General features: G+C 42.1%; 1 protein-coding gene across 1 annotated transcript in view; it reads left to right on the top strand.

Annotated features, from left to right (window-relative positions):
* The window catches only part of LOC117518509 (vitamin D3 hydroxylase-associated protein), a 57642-nt gene extending 46894 nt beyond the window's left edge, over positions 1-10748 (top strand). The window contains exons 14-15 of the mRNA XM_034179654.1: positions 2462-2607; positions 10603-10748. Coding sequence (XP_034035545.1) covers positions 2462-2607; positions 10603-10725 — 269 coding nt within the window. The 3' untranslated portion in view covers positions 10726-10748. The remainder of the gene's footprint in view (positions 1-2461; positions 2608-10602) is intronic.
* Positions 10749-23082: the final 12334 nt, after the last annotated feature.

Genomic DNA, 23082 nt, shown 5'->3' with positions numbered 1-23082 from the left:
TTGATGTCTTCCTTGGTCTACCAGTATGTTTGCCTTTAACAACCTTCCCATGTTGTTTGTTTTTGGTCCAGAGTTTAGGCACAGCTGACTGTGAACAACCAACATCTTTTGCAACATTGCATGATGATTTATCCTCTTAAGAGTTTGATGATCCTCTCCTTTGTTTCAATTGACATCTCTCGTGTTGGAGCCATGATTCATGTCAGTCCAGTTGGTGCAACAGCTCTCCAAGGTGTGATCACTCCTTTTTAGATGCAGACTAACGAGCAGATCTGATTTGATGCAGGTGTTAGTTTTGGGGATGAAAATTTACACGGTGATTCCATAATTTATTCCTCAGAATTGAGTGAGTCCATATTTTTTTTCCCTCTGCTTGGTCTAAAAAAGTAACCGTTACTGACTGCCACAATTGTTTTTCCTGATTTCTTATAGTGTTTCTTAAAGCCAGAAAGTTGCCATTTAGTTTTGTGTCATGTCTGTCATCTGCTTTTTTTTCTACAAAATTAAACTACTGAATGAACATCCTCCGAGGTCGGTGATTCCATATATATATATATATATATATATATATATATATATATATATATATATATATATATATATATATATATAGTTAGACCAATCCAACCACTGGGAGCAGCAGTCCAGTGATGGGAGACCAACTTCAGATCTAAAGATGCTGCCTTTGATCAAGGGTAGCGAAACAGAATGACCCTAATGTGCATGATATATCATTTGCCCGTGAGTAATTTTATAAGTTAATGACAGACCCTTAAAATCCGACCTCGCAGAGACGGGTAGCCAGCGAAGAGGCGCCAATATGCATGTAATGTGGTCAAACTTTCTGCTTCGTCTCAAAAGCCTGGCAGCAGCATTTTGAAACACTTGGAGACCCCTAGTGCTGCACTGTGGTAAACCAGAAAATAGAGCATTGCAGTAGTCCAATCTAGAAGAAAAAAATGCATGGATCAGTGTCTCAGCCATAGACAGGATGGGATGAATCGTCGCTATACTGTATTTCGCAGGTGGAAGAAAGCAGTCCTCGTAATATCTCTAATGTGGAGGTCAAAGGACAACGTAGGATCAAAATTACCCCAAGGTTCCTCACTTTCAGTGTGATGTATGACCCACAAGTATGGCTGTGTTAGCTGGTCAATGCATTAGTTCATTGCACAGTGGCGCAAACGGTTAGAGTACTTGCCTCCCAAACAGAATATCCCTAGTTCAAGGACAGCCATGTCCCATTCTCATTGTACAGTTGGAGCTGGGTTAGGAAACCCAGAGCAAATGGAAGAAGGCCAATGAGATCTCATTGGTGTGTTTACTTTGGGCTTTTGTTTTATTTTTTATTTTTTTACAGAATTAGTCTGGTAACTACAGCTGCTTACTGTAATTTAACAGTGGAACAATACTATAATCTTTTGCAGTAATAAACAGTTGTGTGCTCCAGTAGCATACTGCAGAATAACAGTACACCACCAGCAAACTCCACCTGCCAGTAGAGTACTCTTAATTAAAATGGAAATTTGTCGCAATATTGGCGGCATTCATTAATATATGGGTGCCCAAGCTTTGGCAATATTGGCAGCCTCTAAAGCAGTGTTTCTCAAACTTTTTCAGACCAAGGACCACTTGGCCAAATATCCAGAAGCAATGATAATTTACATTCAAGTTGAGTTCAAAATGAAAATAATATATACGCTGCTATCAGACTTTTGAGTTGATTTTAAACAGTTTCAAAAACACGTTTTAGTTAGAATATAATTTAAAATTGGATATTTTACCAATATGTTCATGGAGCACTTCCCTCACGGCCCACCACTGGCCCACTGACCACACTTTGAGAGGCTGTTCTGAAGGTTTCTTGTGAGCCATCTAAAATAGAAGTTTCTGCCAGTCATGCTCTTCTTTGCAGTGCCCAGAAACGATGCAGACGTTCAACATGGGAATACAAAATGGTCTTGTCTGAAATGTTTTCGTCTCACCAGGGTGACAAAGAAAGTGGATTATAACTCCGATCCAATAACGGATTGACAAACAGCATTGGATGGGGTTTTTTTTCCCCTCACTACAGTCTGTTGAGTCTGTCTGCACTCAACACAATTATTTGCGAAGGGCCCAGAACCAGAAGTCGCAGTTGTAAGTGCACAAGAGGCTGAAAGTAAAACAAAAAAATAGGCTTTAATTTTATGTTAATTTATTTTAAAGGGCTGATAACATTTTCACATGGAGTGAAATACTTTATTCTTTTGTACACCAAACATATTAAAAAGGGCAAAACATTCATGCCACTTTTTCCTTTTATAAATTTCACAAATTCTGTCCTAATCATCAAAGTAAAACAAAAATTACAAGAAGGTGAAACACTGTCATGACATCAAATCCATAAAGAACAGCAGTAATTAGCAAACAGCAGCTAAATTCTGCAGTGCGTTTCACTTCCTGTTTTGTGTCTTTGCAGGTGCTCTCTCTTACACGCTGGTCTATAATGTCCTTAATTTTCCCGCGGGTGTTGTTCCTGTCTCCACGGTGACAGCAGAGGATGAAGATCAACTGAAGCACTACAAAGGCAATTATCAGGACCCATGGGACAAGCTTTTCAAACAGGTGAGAAAATCATCCCAATAAAAGCTAAAAAAAAAAAAAAAAAAAAAAAAAACCAAACCTAATACAGCCATTAAAACAGAATTTTGGTTAATGGCCTAAGTGTGCATAATTAACATTTCAGTGTCTCACATTGCTGTTTATTCATCTCACTGATCATTTTGAATGTGTGAAAATAAGATTAATATATAAATAAAAGTCTGAAAGTGTCGTAAGCAGTTTACAAAATGAGTCCATGAAACAAATCATAGAAGCAATTTAACAGACTTGGGGCCTGATTTACTAAGATCCCAGATAATGAGTGCTAAATTGTTGACGGCAGTTTTGCCAGTGATTTACAAAGATTACATAGAAAGACTGTAAGGATTTGAACTTTTATCCTTGTCAGATCTTTGTGATGACGCAAAGCAATAATACTTTGGAATGAAATAAAAGCGAATCCCATCTTAAAACACTGAAGAAGCCACAAACAAAGTAAAAGGAAAAACTTTGTACCTACAGTGCATCTGGAAAGTATTCAGTATTTCACTTTTTCCACATTTTATGTTACAGCTTTATTCTACAATGGAGAAAATTCATTTTTCCCCCTCAAAATTCTACTCACAACACCCAGTAATGACAGCATGAATATTTATGGCTGTTGTGCTGCTAGCCAACTTTTCAATTCCTGGACTTCTGGGGTGTGCAGAGATGCTATAGGAAGTTTGCAGCGTAGCTCTTGTAAATCATCTTGAAATGCTGCTCCAAATTCCCTTTCATCGTTAAACCACACTTGCATTGCAGATAAGACAGATGGATTTTCCATTAGAATAAATGGAAAAAAAAAAAATCCTCCTCCCACTCTGAATGAAAATGATCATTTTTTCCTTTTTTGCTCCTCCGCATCCTCCACCATAGAAGAGCCACACTCTCACAAGCGCCACTAGCTTAGCTTATGGCAAGCTAATAAAAGTAGATGCTCTCATTTTGGCTGAACGTCGAGCCAGTTTCTGGGGATTCTGTGTTAGTACTCACCTGTGGCCGACGTGCTTAATGAATTCCTGCGCAAAAAGTAGTTCCCAGATAATTGTGGTAATTCCTGTGAGATAATGAGTATCTAAATTAATTCTAAAATTTACCATTAATAAAATTATAATAACTGAAGAGTGGCCGTAATAAATATTTAAGAAACTTAACGATTATGAGCAACCTCGCCTGTTACCACTCAGGCACATTGTAACCATTGACACGATGGAGTCTGATGCGGAAGAGTTCAGAAAGATAAGATTGGAATGGTTTGATTACCATTTACAGTTGGCGATGAAAGACTTGGGTGTTAACTTCCTGTTAGTCAGAACAAGAAGCTGCAATGAAAGACATCTATTTGGGAAGAGACACATTCTGTGTGTTGTCGCTCCAACGAGAGCAGCACGCTGAGCAGGGTGGCGAAAGTAGTCTGGCGAGCTGTGGGTGAGTTTTGCCAAAAGAGCAGAGATGTCGCTCCGAGAGTGGCACGCTGAGCAGGGTTCTATGGTGTTTAACGGCAGCCGGCATCCTTATTGGTGCGTTGCTGCCACCTTCTGCATCAGTACTTTATTGTAGCACTAATTCCTGTCTATGATTCCAGTGACAGATTTAAAAAAAAAAAAATAAGAATGTGATCGACTGGAACTCAGCCCGTGATTGAACGGCTGATCGATTGGTTGGACATGCCAGACTTAAAGGAGACCTGCACTGAAATAAATGTGGTCAGATTTCAGTAAAGAAATAGCTGATATGTATTTATAAGACCCTGTGAATGCAGTAAGTAAATCTGTAAGCCCAAATTGTAATTCAGCGGAGAAATATTCATTTAAAAAATGACAAATTTGCAGCTAACATTTAGCCCTCTGTGAAAACAGTTTTGTACATCCGGATCATTTCCATGACGTCGGTGACAAGACGACGCGTTCCCGCCTTCAGTCCGATCCCGCATTGAAATTGAATTTTATCTCTTAGTTATGTTACTGTTATACACATCCTGGTTTCAACATCCAAAAGTAAGCTGCAATGATGCGAGATACAGCTCTGCTTGCTCAGATCGGGGGATCAGATCAGCGGCGGCATCGACAGCGGGCGACATTATTCCTCGACGCCCGCTCTCACTGCCCCTGAATACGCTTACCGAGTGTATGCGCTCGTTAAATGCCGCCGTGGCACTCACACCCACCTGTCTGCTGTGCAGCCAGCACCACCTCTCTGTCTACTGGAATGGAGTTGCAGCCAACTTGGCACAAGTCCAGAGACTACGCTCGCCGTTTAATGCTCGCAAGGACAGACTTCTTGCCTGCGAATCCGCAGCGCCCGCACGTCTCGGTAATCGGAGCCGCAGAGCTCCATGGCCGCTGAGAGAGGTTATATATTTTAATGACTTGAATTCTTTGCGGGTCCTCGCCTCCGTAGCCCGCGACGGTACAACCGGAGGTGAAAGACAGTAGATTTTCAATGCACACCACTCAATCAAAACGGGCGTATGAAAAAAGTCCACAAAAATAATTTTCAAGCACAAATAAAAGAAAAGTGTACTCACCAAGCGTACCCGCAAGACAATATGAAGTTTTAAAAAGTAGATCCTTCCGTATAAGACAACAAAAAGGTGCAGATGCAAACTGACATAAATCCACAAATACAGTTGGGCGCGCGCAATGCATGCTGGGAAGGGTCTTGTCCTGACGTCTCGGCAGCGTCCATGATGAGAGGGATAAATTGCGGAGGCTAAATGTTAGCTGTAAATTTGTCATTTTCAAATGAAGATTTCTCCGTTGAATGACAGATCTGGGCTTGCAGATTTACTTTACTACATTCAGAAGGATCTTATGTGTAAATATAAGTCATTTTTTGGTCCAAAGATCTGACTGCATTTATTTCAATGCAGGTCTACTTTAAGGTCATTGTCCTGCTGAAAGATGCACAGTCACCCTAGTCTGCAGTCAAGGATGCTCTGGAGCAGGTTTTCATCCAGGATGTCTCTGTACATTGCTGCAGTTGTCTTTCCCTCAATCCTGACTAGTCTCCCAGTTCCTGAAAAACATCCCCACATTATGATGCTGCCACCACCATGCTTCACTGTAGGGATGGTGCCTGGTTTCTTCCAAACATGATGCCTGCCATTCACACCAAAGAGTTCAATTTTTGTCTCATCAGACCAGAGAATTTTGTTTCTCATGGTCTGAGAGTCCTTCAGGTGACTTTTGGCAAACTCCAGGTGGGCTGCCATGTGCCTTTTACGAAGGAGTGGCTTCTGTCTGGCCACTCTACCATACAGGCCTGATTGGTGGATTCTCCTTCTGGAAGGTTCTCCTCTCTCCACAGAGGAATGCTGGAGCTCTGAAAGACTGACCATCAGGTTTTTGGTCACTTCCCAGACTAAGGCCCGTGTCTCCTGATTGCTCAGTCTCAGTTTAGACAGGCGACCAGGTTGAGATCCACCAGTCCTGGTGGATCCGAATCTCTTCCATTTATGGATGATGGAGGAAACTGTTGCTGGGACCTTTTAAAGCAGCAGAAATATCTCTCTATCCTTCCCTAGGTTGGTGCCTCAAGAGGATCCTGTCTCGGAGGTCTACAGACGATTACTTTGACTTATGCTTGGTTTGTGCTCTGACATGTACTGTCAACTGTGGGACTTATATGTAGACATATATGTAGACAAATGTGTGCCTTTCCAATCATGTACAATCAACTGAATTTAGCCCAAGTGCACTCTAAACTGTAGAAACATCTCAAGGATCAGTGGAAACGGATGACCTGGCAAAGGCTGAGAATACTTATGCACATGTGATTTCTTAGATTTTTATTTTTAACAAATTTGCAAAAATCTAAAAAAAAAAAAAAAAAAAATCAGTCATTATGGGGTATTGTGTGTAGAATTTTGAGGGGAAAAAATGAATTTCATCTGTTTTGGAATAAGGCTGTAACATTACAAAATATATGGAAAAACTGAAAGCACTGTGAATACTTTCTGTATGCACTCACTATACATTTGCTCAACTCTTGTTTGACCCATCTGACCTCAAATATATTCAGAATCTTAAAAAAAGTCTAGTTGTCTACAAAGAGACAAACATGGATGGCCGCTCAGGTAGGTCACTACCCTCATTATTGTCATGATGGAATTCCATGCTGTGAGTGTACTTCACTGTAAGGGCCCTGTCCCACTGGGGGAGAGGATTAATTGCGCATGAATTGAGTATACATATTACAGTCGTTCATTGTCGTCCGCAACAAAAATGGCCAAAAATGACCAAATGTCCAGTATGAATTACGGATATATTAATAATATATAGCGAATATATGATGAACTGTCACGGTTATATAACGCATGTAGTGAGGAAACTGATCCGACACATTGAGATTATCACGGCAGTATTACGGGTGTATTATGATGCATCGCGCACATGTTCGCGTGCACGGCATCTGCATTCCGGTCATAAAGAAGCGCACTCGGGCCATATTTGCTGAACTTGGACAAGTTGATCAGAGTAATGTTTATTTTGTCATGCGAGGGGGTTAACGGTTCAGTTATTTTGGGGAGCGGGAAGGGGGAAGCCGCTCGGGGTGTGAGACGGTGTTTTTTTTTTTTTTGAGAGTTGTGGCTAAACAGCAACTCTTCCTTTTGTTGGTGTTAAATAAAAGTCCTGGATTGCAGCAGCTGTGTCTTTGTGGATTACAGAGCCGGACCGGCACTGACTGGCAGGTATGTCGCTTTCTGCCACACTGGGGTTTATGGTGACATTTTGTTATGCATTCACAGATTGTCCGCAAAGCAGATGTAATAAAACGCTTTATTCGTGCCAGTTGTATGCATTCTCTACAACATATTTTAGTTTGTGATGTAGACATGATGGGCACGATATATATCTGTTTTACACACTGCCCCGGTCCACTGCCAAGCCGCAAATCCCCGTCAGTTGCGGATATCAGCGGTTAACGGCAGATATACTCGTACAGCACATAGAGTGAGCATGTATTGTGTATGAATTGAGTATATGAGGTCTGTCCAAAAAGTATCGCACCTTTTTATTTTTTGCAAAAACCATATGGATTTGAATCACGTGTGATTGCATCAGCCAAGCCTGAACCTTCGTGCGCATGCGTGAGTTTTTTCACGCCTGTCGGTTGCGTCATTCGCCTGTGAGCAGGCTTTGAGTGAGGTGTGGTCCACCCCTCTCGTCGAATTTTTATTGCGAATAAATGTCTGAACGATTTGGAGCTTTGCTGCATCAAATCTTTCCAGAAACTGTGAGAGACCTCCAGCTGGACACCATTCGGAAAATTTAGATGGCTTTCAGCGATGATTTTATGGGGATTACACAGATTAAGGAGTGCTCCAGCCGGTTTAAAGACCGCCCACAGCGTCTGAGAGCGCGGCGCGCTCCGAGCGCCGATCGACAGGCTGACACCCCGCTCAATTAACCAGATCATTTCCAACGTTAAGGCTTTGTTGATCCGGAAGTCGTCTAACTTTCACAAAAAGGCAGAAGGCGTGGACATCAGCACTTTTTCGGCACATTCTACTGTTACAGGAGTTTTTTTCATGGAAAGAGAAGCAGAGGAATGCGCCACCATGCCGCTCATGGCGCGGGACAAAACCACCTTCGTGTTGGTCTCACAGGACGGCTTTCAGGTGGTTTTCAGGCGGCTTCCGGTTGCTTTTCAGTCGTGTGAGTATCCGAGAAATTGTGCATGAACTGGACATGCCCCAACATGTCCTGTGAGGCTTCATCACGGCGGTGCTTTGCGCCATGTGGCTCCGCCGTGACGCGCGGAGTTCCTCCGCACGTCTGTCTCAATGTGCCGAAAAAGTGCTGATGTCCACGTCTTCCGCAATTCTTGTGCTAGTCAGACGACATACCGGATCAAGACAGCGTCCAGTTTAGAAATGAACGGCACATTCCACTGTTACAGGAGTTTTTGTCATGGAAAGAGGAGCGGAGGAACTCCACGCATCGCGGCGGAGCCGCATGGCGCAAAGCAACGCCGTGATGAAGCCTCACAGGACATGTTTGGGCATGTCCAGCTCATGCACAATTTCTCGGATACTCACACGACTGAAAAGCAATCGGAAGCCGTCTGAAAGCCGTCCTGTGAGACCAACACGGAGGTGGTTTTGTCCCGTGCCATGAGCGGCACGGTGGCGCAATCCTCCGCTTCTCTTTCCATGGAAAAAAAAACTCCTGTACAGTAGAATGTGCCGAAAAAGTGCTGATGTCCACGTCTTCTGCCTTTTTTGTGAAAGTTAGACAACGTCCCGGATCAACAAAGCCTTCACGTTGGAAATGATCTGGTTGTTTGAGCGGGGTGTGAGCCTGTCGATCGGCGGTCGGAGCGCGCCGCGCTCTCAGACGCTGTGGGTGGTCTTTAAACCGGCTGGAGCACTCCTTAATCTGTGTAATCCCCATAAAATCGTCGCTGAAAGCCATCTAATTTTCCGAATGGTGTCCAGCTGGAGGTCTCTCACAGCTTCTGGAAAAATTTGATGCAGCAAAGCTCCAAATCGTTCAGACATTTATTCGCAATAAAAATCTGACGAGAGGGGTGGACCAGTGCTCAGTCAAAGCCTGCTCACAGGCGAATGACGCAACCGACAGGCGTGAAAAAACTCACGCATGCGCACGAAGGTTCAAGCTTGGCTGATGCAATCACGTGATTCAAATCCATATGGTTTTTGCAAAAAATAAAAAGGTCCGATACTTTTTGGACAGACCTCGTATATGGAGTATGTAAGGCGGATGTCAGCTGCATCCAGATTTTTGAACAGCTCAAAAATCCTGGCTGTGGGCATGCGTGCCTCTGCGGATGATCACGGGCGTGTTCAGATGACGGCCGACTCATACAGGCATGTTACATGGATATTGTAGATGTTTGGCGAATATGGGCCAATTTTCTGCTCAATCCATACGCAAATCCTCCTAAACGCCAGTGGGACAGGGCCCTAAATTTAAGAAAGTCAAACTTTAAAAGCTTATGCCTGGTTCACACGGCAGGATTTTAAAATTATCTGTAGGTTTCCAAAAAGAGACCACACACGTGGAGATTAAAAAAAAAAAAAATCATAGATCTAACAGGTTTGGTTGTACAGTGTGTGGTAGGTGTCCAGCTACACAGCGAAGTCAACACACCACACATGAACAGATTTCATGCATGAACTTTCCCGGGTCAGACAGGAAATCTCTTGAGAATAAACATGACTTCAGAGTAAACAGACAGAGTTTGTGGACTGTTTAAAATGGAGAAAAAAAGATACAAAAAGAAACTGCATTTTTTAAAGGAGTGGAGGCACCGCAACCACCGGACTTTCTGGTAAGTCAGAACAGCTTTTATTTTCCGCTCCGTACGTCTGTCACCTCTCTTTCTGATTGGCTACACGTCACATTCAGCAGGCTGTGTGCTCGCTTGTAGTTGGGGGACACACCACACACGGCGATATCGGGCCAAGACAGTCCAACATGCTGAATATCCCCAATTTGCGATCGGAGCGCCCTTGACATCCTTCCGAGCAGATGAGAGCGGTAACACACCACACATGGCAGGAATATCTGATAAGATTGTCTTTAGCGTCATCACGATTGTCGGGGCATCCTTAAGATTGTCAGAAGGGGAAGATCAGGTCCGATATCGGCCTAATTATCTTGCCATGTGCACCAGGCTTTAGCATTCATACACAACTTTGGAAGTCAGTAATTTGTAGTCCTACTATGTTGCATTAAATGTCACAGCTGGTGTTCCCACTGATCATTTATATCTAAAAACATGATTCATTTTTTTCCAGATTTCAGACGAAAAGATAACTCAGTATTAAAGAAAAGGCACCAAAATTGTTTTTTGTTTTTTTCTTTTTTAAAATCATGTTCCTTTTCTAGGGGGAAAGAAATGAGTGAACAGCTGAAAAATGATGTGAGGTGTTGTTCCACAGTGGATTGGTAGGTGGCGCCAGCAGGCTTCAGTGATGTGGTGTGTGTGTATGTAATGTGTGTGCAGGCTGTGACTGGAGGTGAGGGTCTGCCTGTGGCGGTCCAGTGCGTGGCCCTGCCCTGGCACGATGAGCTCTGCCTGTGTTTCATGAAGGAAGTGGAACAACTGGTGAAACAGAGCACAAAGTAAGAGGAGCAGTGCACACTGTCAGCGTGCACAAACCACAAACAGTTTGTCACCATCATGATTTAAGTATGAAGTAATTTAAATGTGATTAGAAAGCATGAATGTTTTGTGGTCGACTTGAGCGGTTTATGATTCTGACCGAGCACTTGTTTGTATGCTGGTTTGTTTTTTTTTTCATGTGTAACAGTCAGTTAATATTTCTGTCGTTAGCAAACGTAACATCTACAGTTTTTTTTGTTGTTAAAAAATAAATAATTTAACTGAATGATTTTTGTTGAATAACAATATTTCGTAGTGTACTGATTCCCAAAGCTATTCAATATGTTTCCATTGGAGCAATTAAAAGTATTTTCTCTGCTACTATCAGCTTGAAAAATGTATGGAATTGTTTATTCGTGTGTGTGAAATCATTAATATAATTTCATATTTGCTCTGTTTTGCTACGATCTGCACACTTGTAATATCTTACCCACTGGAGCATGAACAGTTATTACATTTTATAGGAGAAATTGGATCCCCTTCACTGTTAGACGAGGAGGCACCGCTGCTACACACAGAAAATATGGAGATTTAGTAGTTGTAATAATCATAGCATTTAAAAGCACAAAAAAGTATGTTAGGTGATATTTCTGATGTAAGGTAAATTTCTTTTTCAAAAATTGAGTTTCCTGTGATATGACCCCTGAATAGGAAGTGAAGAGGAGTCACTACCTTGATTTCTTTCCATGCATCAAATGTACAGTTGCGGCCGGATGTTTACATACACTCATCGTTGGTGTGACTGTCATGGTCATTTTAGGCTTTTAATGACATCCCTGAACCGTTCTTTTGTCTGGGTGGAATGATTGTACAGCACATATCATTAATGACTATAAAAAATACAAGAATTTATTTTGGATCTGCTCTAATCCACGCAGGGTCAAATTATACACACAGCCTCATATGCATACACATACATATGCATAATGTTTGGTTAAATGTCCCTTATCAAGCGGTACTTTTGGTAGCCTTCAACAAGCTTCTGGCATAATTCCGGCTAATTGACCACTCGTCTTGGAAGAGTTAATTTAAAGTAGTTGGTTTACTGGCACTGACCTGGCTTTTAAGCATAGTGCACACATTATTAATAGGGTTAAGGGCAGGGCTTTATCCAAACCAGAACCAGTTTTGATGTGTTTGGGATCATTGTCCTGCTGTAAGACACAATTGTGCCCAAGTTTCAACCTTCTAGCTATTGATTTGAGATGATGTTAAAGAATTTGTAAGTTCTCTTTATTTGTTATTTCATCCACTTTGTGCTGTGCACCAGTACCACTGGCAGGAAAACAGCCCTTCAGAGCACGATGCTGCCACGACCATGCTTGACAGGTGGTACAATGTTCTTAGGTTTGAAATCCGCACCTCTACTTCTCCAAATATCTTCCTGGCATCCCTCTGTCTGCGGGAGATGATGGTGTAGCGCCCAGTTTGTTTGCTTTTTTTAATGTACTTTTTCAATTCAGTTTCAACTTATTTAATTTATATAATGCCAAATCAAAACAAAGCTGCCTCAAGGTGCTTCACACAAGTAAGGTCTAACATTACCAACCCCCAGAGCAAGCACACAGGCAACAGCAGTAGGGAAAAACTTCCTCTGATTTGAGGAAGAAACTTTAAGCAGACCAGACTCAAAGGGGTGACCCTCTGCTTGGGCCATGTTACCGACAGTTGACAATACACATATACAGGAAATTTTTGTCTTTTGTTTCTATCTGCACCTGCGTGAATGACCTATCAGTCCAATGCACGAGTGACAATCTCTGCTGCACTTGTTGCACGTGCACTGTGATGCCTGCTGAGGCTGTCACTCCTTCCTCCTAGCTCGTTCCTCAGCAAGGCCTTGGTTCCTCTCTGACTTGGCACTCTGTGCACCTGTTCTGACAGTAAGGCGCAAGGCTGCACGGTCCTCTGCACACTGCTCCCAGGTGTTGATATTGATGCTGCACATTTTCATATTCTTCTTGCAGACATCCTTGAAGCGCAGGTGTGGTCGGCCAGACAAACGAGTGCCCTCTGCCAGCTCACGGCACAGTAGATCTTTAGAAATGCAGCCCGGATTCATTCTCCTGACATAGCCAAGCCAACAAAGGTGCCTTTTGCCAAGAAGGGCGAAAATTTTGCTCATATTGGGGTGTTCCAAGACTGTTGGGCACCTTGTCCTGCCATCCGATGTGCAGAATTTGTCAAAGGCACCTCAGATGGTAGCTGTTGAGCTTTTACCTCATGTCTGGTGGCCCATGCCTCATTACTGTAGAGGAGTGTGCTGAGCACACAGGTCTGGTAGAAGCGCAGTTTTGTCTTCTCAGTCAGTCAATCAATCAACTTTTTTTTATATAGCGCCAAATCACAACAAACAGTTGCCCCAAGGCGCTCTATATTGTAAGGCAAGGCCATACAATAATTATGAAAAACCCCAACGGTCAAAACGACCCCCTATGAGCAAGCACTTGGCTACAGTGGGAAGGAAAAACTCCCTTTTAACAGGAAGAAACCTCCAGCAGAACCAGGCTCAGGGAGGGGCAGTCTTCTGCTGAGACTGGTTGGGGCTGAGGGAAAGAACCAGGAAAAAGACATGCTGTGGAGGGGGGCAGAGATCGATCACTAATGATTAAATGCAGAGTGATGCATACAGAGCAAAAAGAGAAAGAAACAGTGCATCATGGGAACCCCCCCACAGTCTACGTCTAAAGCAGCATAACCAAGGGATGGTCCAGGGTCACCTGATCCAGCCCTAACTATAAGCCTTAGCGAAAAGGAAAGTTTTAAGCCTAATCTTAAAAGTAGAGAGGGTATCTGTCTCCCTGATCTGAATTGGGAGCTGGTTCCACAGGAGAGGAGCCTGAAAGCTGAAGGCTCTGCCTCCCATTCTACTCTTACAAACCCTAGGAACTACAAGTAAGCCTGCAGTCTGAGAGCGAAGCGCTCTAATGGGGTAATATGGTACTACGAGGTCCCTAAGATAAGATGGGACCTGATTATTCAAAACCTTATAAGTAAGAAGAAGAATTTTAAATTCTATTCTAGAATTAACAGGAAGCCAATGAAGAGAGGCCAACACGGGTGAGATATGCTCTCTCCTGCTAGTCCCCGTCAGTACTCTAGCTGCAGCATTTTGAATTAACTGAAGGCTTTTTAGGGAACTTTTAGGACAACCTGATAATAATGAATTACAATAGTCCAGCCTAGAGGAAATAAATGCATGAATTAGTTTTTCAGCATCACTCTGAGACAAGACCTTTCTGATTTTAGAGATATTGCGTAAATGCAAAAAGGCAGTCCTACATATTTGTTTAATATGCGCTTTGAATGACATATCCTGATCAAAAATGACTCCAAGATTTCTCAGTATTACTAGAGGTCAGGGAAATGCCATCCAGAGTAAAGATCTGGTTAGACACCATGCTTCTAAGATTTGTGGGGCCAAGTACAATAACTTCAGTTTTATCTGAGTTTAAAAGCAGGAAATTAGAGGTCATCCATGTCTTTATGTCTGTAAGACAATCCTGCAGTTTAGCTAATTGGTGTGTATCCTCTGGCTTCATGGATAGATAAAGCTGGGTATCATCTGCGTAACAATGAAAATTTAAGCAATACCGTCTAATAATACTGCCTAAGGGAAGCATGTATAAAGTGAATAAAATTGGTCCTAGCACAGAACCTTGTGGAACTCCATAATTAACTTTAGTCTGTGAAGAAGATTCCCCATTTACATGAACAAACTGTAATCTATTAGACAAATATGATTCAAACCACAGCAGCGCAGTGCCTTTAATACCTATGACATGCTCTAATCTCTGTAATAAAATTTTATGGTCAACAGTATCAAAAGCAGCACTGAGGTCCAACAGAACAAGCACAGAGATAAGTCCACTGTCCGAAGCCATAAGAAGATCATTTGTAACCTTCACTAATGCTGTTTCTGTACTATGATGAATTCTAAAACCTGACTGAAACTCTTCAAATAGACCATTCCTCTGCAGGTGATCAGTTAGCTGTTTTACAACTACCCTCTCAAGAATCTTTGAGAGAAAAGGAAGGTTGGAGATTGGCCTATAATTAGCTAAGATAGCTGGGTCAAGTGATGGCTTTTTAAGTAATGGTTTAATTACTGCCACCTTAAAAGCTTGTGGTACATAGCCAACTAACAAAGATAGATTGATCATATTTAACATTGAAGCATTAAATAATGGTAGGACTTCCTTGAGCAGCCTGGCAGGAATGGGGTCTAATAAACATGTTGATGGTTTGGATGAAGTAACTAATGAAAATAACTCAGACAGAACAATCGGAGAGAAAGAGTCTAACCAAATACCGGCATCACTGAAAGCAGCCAAAGATAACGATACATCTTTGGGATGGTTATGAGTAATTTTTTCTCTAATAGTCAAAATTTTGTTAGCAAAGAAAGTCATGAAGTCATTACTAGTTAAAGTTAATGGAATACTCAGCTCAATAGAGCTCTGACTCTTTGTCAGCCTGGCTACAGTGCTGAAAAGAAACCTGGGGTTGTTCTTATTTTCTTCAATTAGTGATGAGTAGAAAGATGTCCTAGCTTTACGGAGGGCTTTTTTATAGAGCAACAAACTCTTTTTCCAGGCTAAGTGAAGATCTTCTAAATTAGTGAGACGCCATTTTCTCTCCAACTTACGGGTTATCTGCTTTAAGCTACGAGTTTGTGAGTTATACCACGGAGTCAGACACTTCTGATTTAAAGCTCTCTTTTTCAGAGGAGCTACAGCATCCAAAGTTGTCTTCAATGAGGATGTAAAACTATTGACGAGATACTCTAACTCCCTTACAGAGTTTAGATAGCTACTCTGCTCTGTGTTGGTATATGACATTAGAGAACATAAAGAAGGAATCATATGCTTAAACCTAGTTACAGCGCTTTCTGAAAGACTGTGCTCCGGAGCACTTCCTGTTCCGGAGCACAGCGGTGTTCTGCTGTATCTGTTAGCTGTTTGAACTGAGCTGTTTGAGTTCTTTGAATTAACAGTCTTTTTCAAGACTTTTTTACTTTTTTTTTACTTTTTCACCGTGCTCCAACGCCTAAAGAAGACCTCTAACGGTCGAAGCATCGCGACGGAGCACTTTTATCAGCTAACCTTCATCAGCGTTGGCAAGCTAACTAGCTTGCTAACGCTTTCGTTTTTATTTTTATTTTATTTTTTAGCACTGTTGTCGTGCTGCTCCACAGCCTGTCCAGTGGATTTTTATTTTATTTTAGCACTGTTGTCGTGCGTTACCTGTGCTGCTCCACAGCCTGTCCAGTGGATTTTTATTTTATTTTTTAGCACTGTTGTCGTGCGTTACCTGTGCTGCTCCACAGCCTGTTCAGTGGATTTTTATTTTATTTTTTAGCACTGTTGTCGTGCGTTACCTGTGCTGCTCCACAGCCTGTTCAGTGGATTTTTATTTTATTTTTTAGCACTGTTGTCGTGCGTTACCTGTGCTGCTCCACAGCCTGTTCAGTGGATTTTTGTTTTGTTTTTTGGCACTGTTGTCGTGCGTTACCTGTGCTGCTCCACAGCCTGTTCAGTGGATTTTTACCTGTGCTGCTCCACAGCCTGTCCAGTGGATTTTTACCTGTGCTGCTCCACAGCCTGTCCAGTGGATTTTGATTTTTATTTTATTTTTTTTAGCACTGTTGTCGTGTGTTACCTGTGCTGCTCCACAGCCTGTCTAGTGGATTTTTATTTTATTTTTTACCACTGTTGTCGTGTGTTACCTGTGCTGTTCCACAGCCTGTCCAGTGGATTTTTATTTTATTTTTTACCACTGTTGTCGTGTGTTACCTGTGCTGCTCCACAGCCTGTCCAGTGGATTTTTATTTTATTTTTTAGCACTGTTGTCGTGCGTTACCTGTGCTGCTCCACAGCCTGTTCAGTGGATTTTTATTTTATTTTTTACCACTGTTGTCGTGTGTTACCTGTGCTGCTCCACAGCCTGTCCAGTGGATTTTTATTTTATTTTTTTTAGCACTGTTGTCGTGCGTTACCTGTGCTGCTCCACAGCCTGTCCAGTGGATTTTTATTTTATTTTTTAGCACTGTTGTCATGCGTTACCTGTGCTGCTCCACAGCCTGTTCAGTGGATTTTTATTTTATTTTTTAGCACTGTTGTCGTGCGTTACCTGTGCTGCTCCACAGCCTGTTCAGTGGATTTTTGTTTTGTTTTTTGGCACTGTTGTCGTGCGTTACCTGTGCTGCTCCACAGCCTGTCCAGTGGATTTTATTTTATTTTTTAGCACTGTTGTCGTGTGTTACCTGTGCTGCTCCACAGCCTGTTCAGTGGATTTTTACCTGTGCTGCTCCACAGCCTGTCCAGTGGATTTTGATTTTTATTTTATTTTTTTTAGCACTGTTGTCGTGTGTTACCTGTGCTGCTCCACAGCCTGTCTAGTGGATTTTTATTTTATTTTTACCACTGTTGTCGTGTGTTACCTGTGCTGTTCCACAGCCTGTCCAGTGGATTTTTATTTTATTTTTTACCACTGTTGTCGTGTGTTACCTGTGCTGCTCCACAGCCTGTCCAGTGGATTTTTATTTTATTTTTTAACACTGTTGTCGTGTGTTATCTGTGCTGCTCCACAGCCTGTCCAGTGGATTTTTATTTTATTTTTTACCACTGTTGTCGTGTGTTACCTGTGCTGCTCCACAGCCTGTCCAGTGGATTTTTATTTTATTTTTTTTAGCACTGTTGTCGTGCGTTACCTGTGCTGCTCCACAGCCTGTCCAGTGGATTTTTATTTTATTTTTTGCCACTGTTGTCGTGCGTTACCTGTGCTGCTCCACAGCCTGTCTAGTGGTTTTTTGTTTTGTTTTGGCACCGTTGTCGTGCGTTACCTGTGCTGCTCCACAGCCTGTCCAGTGGATTTTGATTTTGATTTTATTTTTTTTTAGCACTGTTGTCGTGCGTTACCTGTGCTGCTCCACAGCCTGTCCAGTGGATTTTTATTTAGCACTGTTGTCGTGCGTTACCTGTGCTGCTCCACAGCCTGTCTAGTGGATTTTTATTTTGTTTTAGCACTGTTGTCATGCGTTGCCTGTGCTGCTCCACAGCCTGTCCAGTGGATTTTTATTTTTATTTATTTTATTTTTTAGCACTGTTGTCGTGCGTTACCTGTGCTGCTCCACAGCCTGTCTAGTGGATTTTTATTTTATTTTAGCACTGTTGTCGTGCGTTACCTGTGCTGCTCCACAGCCTGTCTAGTGGATTTTTATTTTATTTTAGCACTGTTGTCGTGCGTTACCTGTGCTGCTCCACAGCCTGTCCAGTGGATTTTTATTTTTATTTTATTTTATTTTTTAGCACTGTTGTTGTGCGTTACCTGTGCTGCTCCACAGCCTGTCTAGTGTCGGATTCCCTGTTTGGGAATCCGCTAGCTTAGCGTAGCTACTAGCTCTTAGCCGTTTTAGCATGGCGGCTTCTCCTGTCTCTCCCGTACTTTTCTGCTCTGGGTGTGAAATGTTTAGTTATTCCTCGGCCTCTTTTAGCAGTAACGGTACTTGTAATAAGTGCAGCTTATTCGTAGCTTTGGAGGCCAGGCTGGGCGAATTGGAGGCTCGGCTCCGCACCATGGAAAATTCTACAGCTAGCCAGGCCCCTGTAGTCGGTGCGGACCAAGGTAGCTTAGCCGCCGTTAGTTCCCCCCTGGCAGACCCCGTGCAGTCGGGAAGGCAGGCTGACTGGGTGACTGTGAGGAGGAAGCGTAGCCCTAAACAGAAGCCCCGTGTACACCGTCAGCCCGTTCACATCTCTAACCGTTTTTCCCCACTCGACGATACACTCGCCGAGGATCAAACTCTGGTTATTGGCGACTCTGTTTTGAGAAATGTGAAGTTAGCGACACCAGCAACCATTGTCAATTGTCTTCCGGGGGCCAGAGCAGGCGACATCGAAGGACATTTGAAATTGCTGGCTAAGGCTAAGCGTAAATTTGGTAAGATTGTAATTCACGTCGGCAGTAATGACACTCGGTTACGCCAATCGGAGGTCACTAAAATTAACATTGAATCGGTGTGTAACTTTGCAAAAACAATGTCGGACTCTGTTGTTTTCTCTGGGCCCCTCCCCAATCAGACCGGGAGTGACATGTTTAGCCGCATGTTCTCCTTGAATTGCTGGCTGTCTGAGTGGTGTCCAAAAAATGAGGTGGGCTTCATTGATAATTGGCAAAGCTTCTGGGGAAAACCTGGTCTTGTTAGGAGAGACGGCATCCATCCCACTTTAGAGGGAGCAGCTCTCATTTCTAGAAATCTGGCCAATTTTTTGGGATCCTCCAAACTGTGACTGTCTAGCGTTGGGACCAGGAGGCAGAGCTGTGGTCTTATACACCTCTCTGCAGCTTCTCTCCCCCTCCCATCCCCTTATTACCCCATCCCCGTAGAGACGGTGCCTGCTCCCAGACCACCAATAACTAGCAAAAATCTATTTAAGCATAAAAATTCAAAAAGAAAAAATAATATAGCACCTTCAATTGCACCACAGACTAAAACAGTTAAATGTGGTCTATTAAACATTAGGTCTCTTTCTTCTAAGTCCCTGTTGGTAAATGATATAATAATTGATCAACGTATTGATTTATTCTGCCTAACAGAAACTTGGTTACAGAATATGTTAGTTTAAATGAGTCAACACCCCCGAGTCACACTAACTGTCAGAATGCTCGTAGCACGGGCCGGGGCGGAGGATTAGCAGCAATCTTCCATTCCAGCTTATTAATTAATCAAAAACCTAGACAGAGCTTTAATTCATTTGAAAGCTTGTCTCTTAGTCTTGTCCATCCAAATTGGAAGTCCCAAAAACCAGTTTTATTTGTTATTATCTATCGTCCACCTGGTCGTTACTGTGAGTTTCTCTGTGAATTTTCAGACCTTTTGTCTGACTTAGTGCTTAGCTCAGATAAGATAATTATAGTGGGCGATTTTAACATCCACACAGATGCTGAGAATGACAGCCTCAACACTGCATTTAATCTATTATTAGACTCTATCGGCTTTGCTCAAAAAGTAAATGAGTCCACCCACCACTTTAATCATATTTTAGATCTTGTTCTGACTTATGGTATGGAAATAGAAGACTTAACAGTATTCCCTGAAAACTCCCTTTTGTCTGATCATTTTTTAATAACATTTACATTTACCCTGATGGACTACCCTGCAGTGGGGAATAAGTTTCATTACACTAGAAGTCTTTCAGAAAGCGCTGTAACTAGGTTTAAGGATATGATTCCTTCTTTATGTTCTCTAATGTCATATACCAACATAGAGCAGAGTAGCTACCTAAACTCTGTAAGGGAGTTAGAGTATCTTGTCAATAGTTTTACATCCTCATTGAAGACAACTTTGGATGCTGTAGCTCCTCTGAAAAAGAGAGCTTTAAATCAGAAGTGTCTGACTCCGTGGTATAACTCATAAACTCGTAGCTTAAAGCAGATAACCCGTAAGTTTGAGAGGAAATGGCGTCTCACTAATTTAGAAGATCTTCACTTAGCCTGGAAAAAGAGTTTGTTGCTCTATAAGAAAGCCCTTCGTGAAGCTAGGACATCTTTCTACTCATCACTAATTGAAGAAAATAAGAACAACCCCAGGTTTCTTTTCAGCACTGTAGCCAGGCTGACAAAGAGTCAGAGCTCTATTGAGCCGAGTATTCCATTAACTTTAACTAGTAATGACTTCATGACTTTCTTTGCTAACAAAATTTTGACTATTAGAGAAAAAATTACTCATAACCATCCAAAAGATGTATCGTTATCTTTGGCTGCTTTCAGTGATGCCGGTATTTGGTTAGACTCTTTCTCTCCGATTGTTCTGTCTGAGTTATTTTCATTAGTTACTTCATCCAAACCATCAACATGCTTATTAGACCCCATTCCTGCCAGGCTGCTCAAGGAAGTCCTACCATTATTTAATGCTTCAATCTTAAATATGATCAATCTATCTTTGTTAGTTGGTTATGTACCACAGGCCTTTAAGGTGGCAGTAATTAAACCATTACTTAAAAAGCCATCACTTGACCCAGCTATCTTAGCTAATTATAGGCCAATCTCCAACCTTCCTTTTCTCTCAAAGATTCTTGAGAGGGTAGTTGTAAAACAGCTAACTGATCACCTGCAGAGGAATGGTCTATTTGAAGAGTTTCAGTCAGGTTTTACAATTCATCATAGTACAGAAACAGCATTAGTGAAGGTTACAAATGATCTTCTTATGGCTTCGGACAGTGGACTTATCTCTGTGCTTGTTCTGTTGGACCTCAGTGCTGCTTTTGATACTGTTGACCATAAAATTTTATTACAGAGATTAGAGCATGTCATAGGTATTAAAGGCATTGCGCTGCGGTGGTTTGAATCATATTTGTCTAATAGATTACAGTTTGTTCATGTAAATGGGGAATCTTCTTCACAGACTAAAGTTAATTATGGAGTTCCACAAGGTTCTGTGCTAGGAGCAATTTTATTCACTTTATACATGCTTCCCTTGGGCAGTATTATTAGCCGGTATTGCTTAAATTTTCATTGTTACACAGATGATACCCAGCTTTATCTATCCATGAAGCCAGAGGATACACACCAATTAGCTAAACTGCAGGATTGTCTTACAGACATAAAGACATGGATGACCTCTAATTTCCTGCTTTTAAACTCAGATAAAACTGAAGTTATTGTACTTGGCCCCACAAATCTTAGAAGCATGGTGTCTAACCAGATCCTTACTCTGGATGGCATTTCCCTGATCTCTAGTAATACTGTGAGAAATCTTGGAGTTATTTTTGATCAGGATATGTCATTCAAAGCGCATATTAAACAAATATGTAGGACTGCCTTTTTGCATTTACGCAATATCTCTAAAATCAGAAAGGTCTTGTCTCAGAGTGATGCTGAAAAACTAATTCATGCATTTATTTCCTCTAGGCTGGACTATTGTAATTCATTATTATCAGGTTGTCCTAAAAGTTCCCTAAAAAGCCTTCAGTTGGTTCAGAATGCTGCAGCTAGAGTACTGACGGGGACTAGCAGGAGAGAGCATATCTCACCCGTGTTGGCCTCCCTTCATTGGCTTCCTGTTAATGCTAGAATAGAATTTAAAATTCTTCTTCTTATAAGGTTTTGAATAATCAGGTCCCATCTTATCTTAGGGACCTCGTAGTACCATATTACCCCATTAGAGCGCTTCGCTCTCAGACTGCGGGCTTACTTGTAGTTCCTAGGGTTTGTAAGAGTAGAATGGGAGGCAGAGCCTTCAGCTTTCAGGCTCCTCTCCTGTGGAACCAGCTCCCAATTCAGATCAGGGAGACAGATACCCTCTCTACTTTTAAGATTAGGCTTAAAACTTTCCTTTTCGCTAAGGCTTATAGTTAGGGCTGGATCGGGTGACCCTGGACCATCCCTTGGTTATGTTGCTTTAGACGTAGACTGTGGGGGGGTTCCCATGATGCACTGTTTCTTTCTCTTTTTGCTCCGTATGCATCACTCTGCATTTAATCATTAGTGATCGATCTCTTTTTCCTGGTTCTTTCCCTCAGCCCCAACCAGTCTCAGCAGAAGACTGCCCCTCCCTGAGCCTGGTTCTGCTGGAGGTTTCTTCCTGTTAAAAGGGAGTTTTTCCTTCCCACTGTGGCCAAGTGCTTGCTCATAGGGGGTCGTTTTGACCGTTGGGGTTTTTCATAATTATTGTATGGCCTTGCCTTGCAATGTGGAGCGCCTTGGGGCAACTGTTTGTTGTGATTTGGCGCTATATAAGAAAAAAGTTGATTGATCGATAGTGTAATGAAACTTATTCCCCACTGCAGGGTAGTCCATCAGGGTAAATGTAAATGTTATTAAAAAATGATCAGACAGAAGGGAGTTTTCAGGGAATACTGTTAAGTCTTCTATTTCCATACCATAAGTCAGAACAAGATCTAAGATATGATTAAAGTGGTGGATGGACTCATTTACTTTTTGAGCAAAGCCAATAGAGTCTAATAATAGATTAAATGCAGTGTTGAGGCTGTCATTCTCAGCATCTGTGTGGATGTTAAAATCGCCCACTATAATTATCTTATCTGAGCTAAGCACTAAGTCAGACAAAAGGTCTGAAAATTCACAGAGAAACTCACAGTAACGACCAGGTGGACGATAGATAATAACAAATAAAACTGGTTTTTGGGACTTCCAAGTTGGATGGACAAGACTAAGAGACAAGCTTTCAAATGAATTAAAGCTCTGTCTAGGTTTTTGATTAATTAATAAGCTAGAATGGAAGATTGCTGCTAATCCTCCGCCCCGGCCCGTGCTACGAGCATTCTGACAGTTAGTGTGACTCGGGGGTGTTGACTCATT

This window comes from Thalassophryne amazonica, chromosome 10 (genome assembly GCF_902500255.1).
Source record: "Thalassophryne amazonica chromosome 10, fThaAma1.1, whole genome shotgun sequence".
Classification (NCBI taxonomy): Eukaryota; Metazoa; Chordata; class Actinopteri; order Batrachoidiformes; family Batrachoididae; genus Thalassophryne; species Thalassophryne amazonica.
Note: the sequence above shows the minus strand (reverse complement) of the source record. Positions and strands in the feature narration are given on the sequence as shown.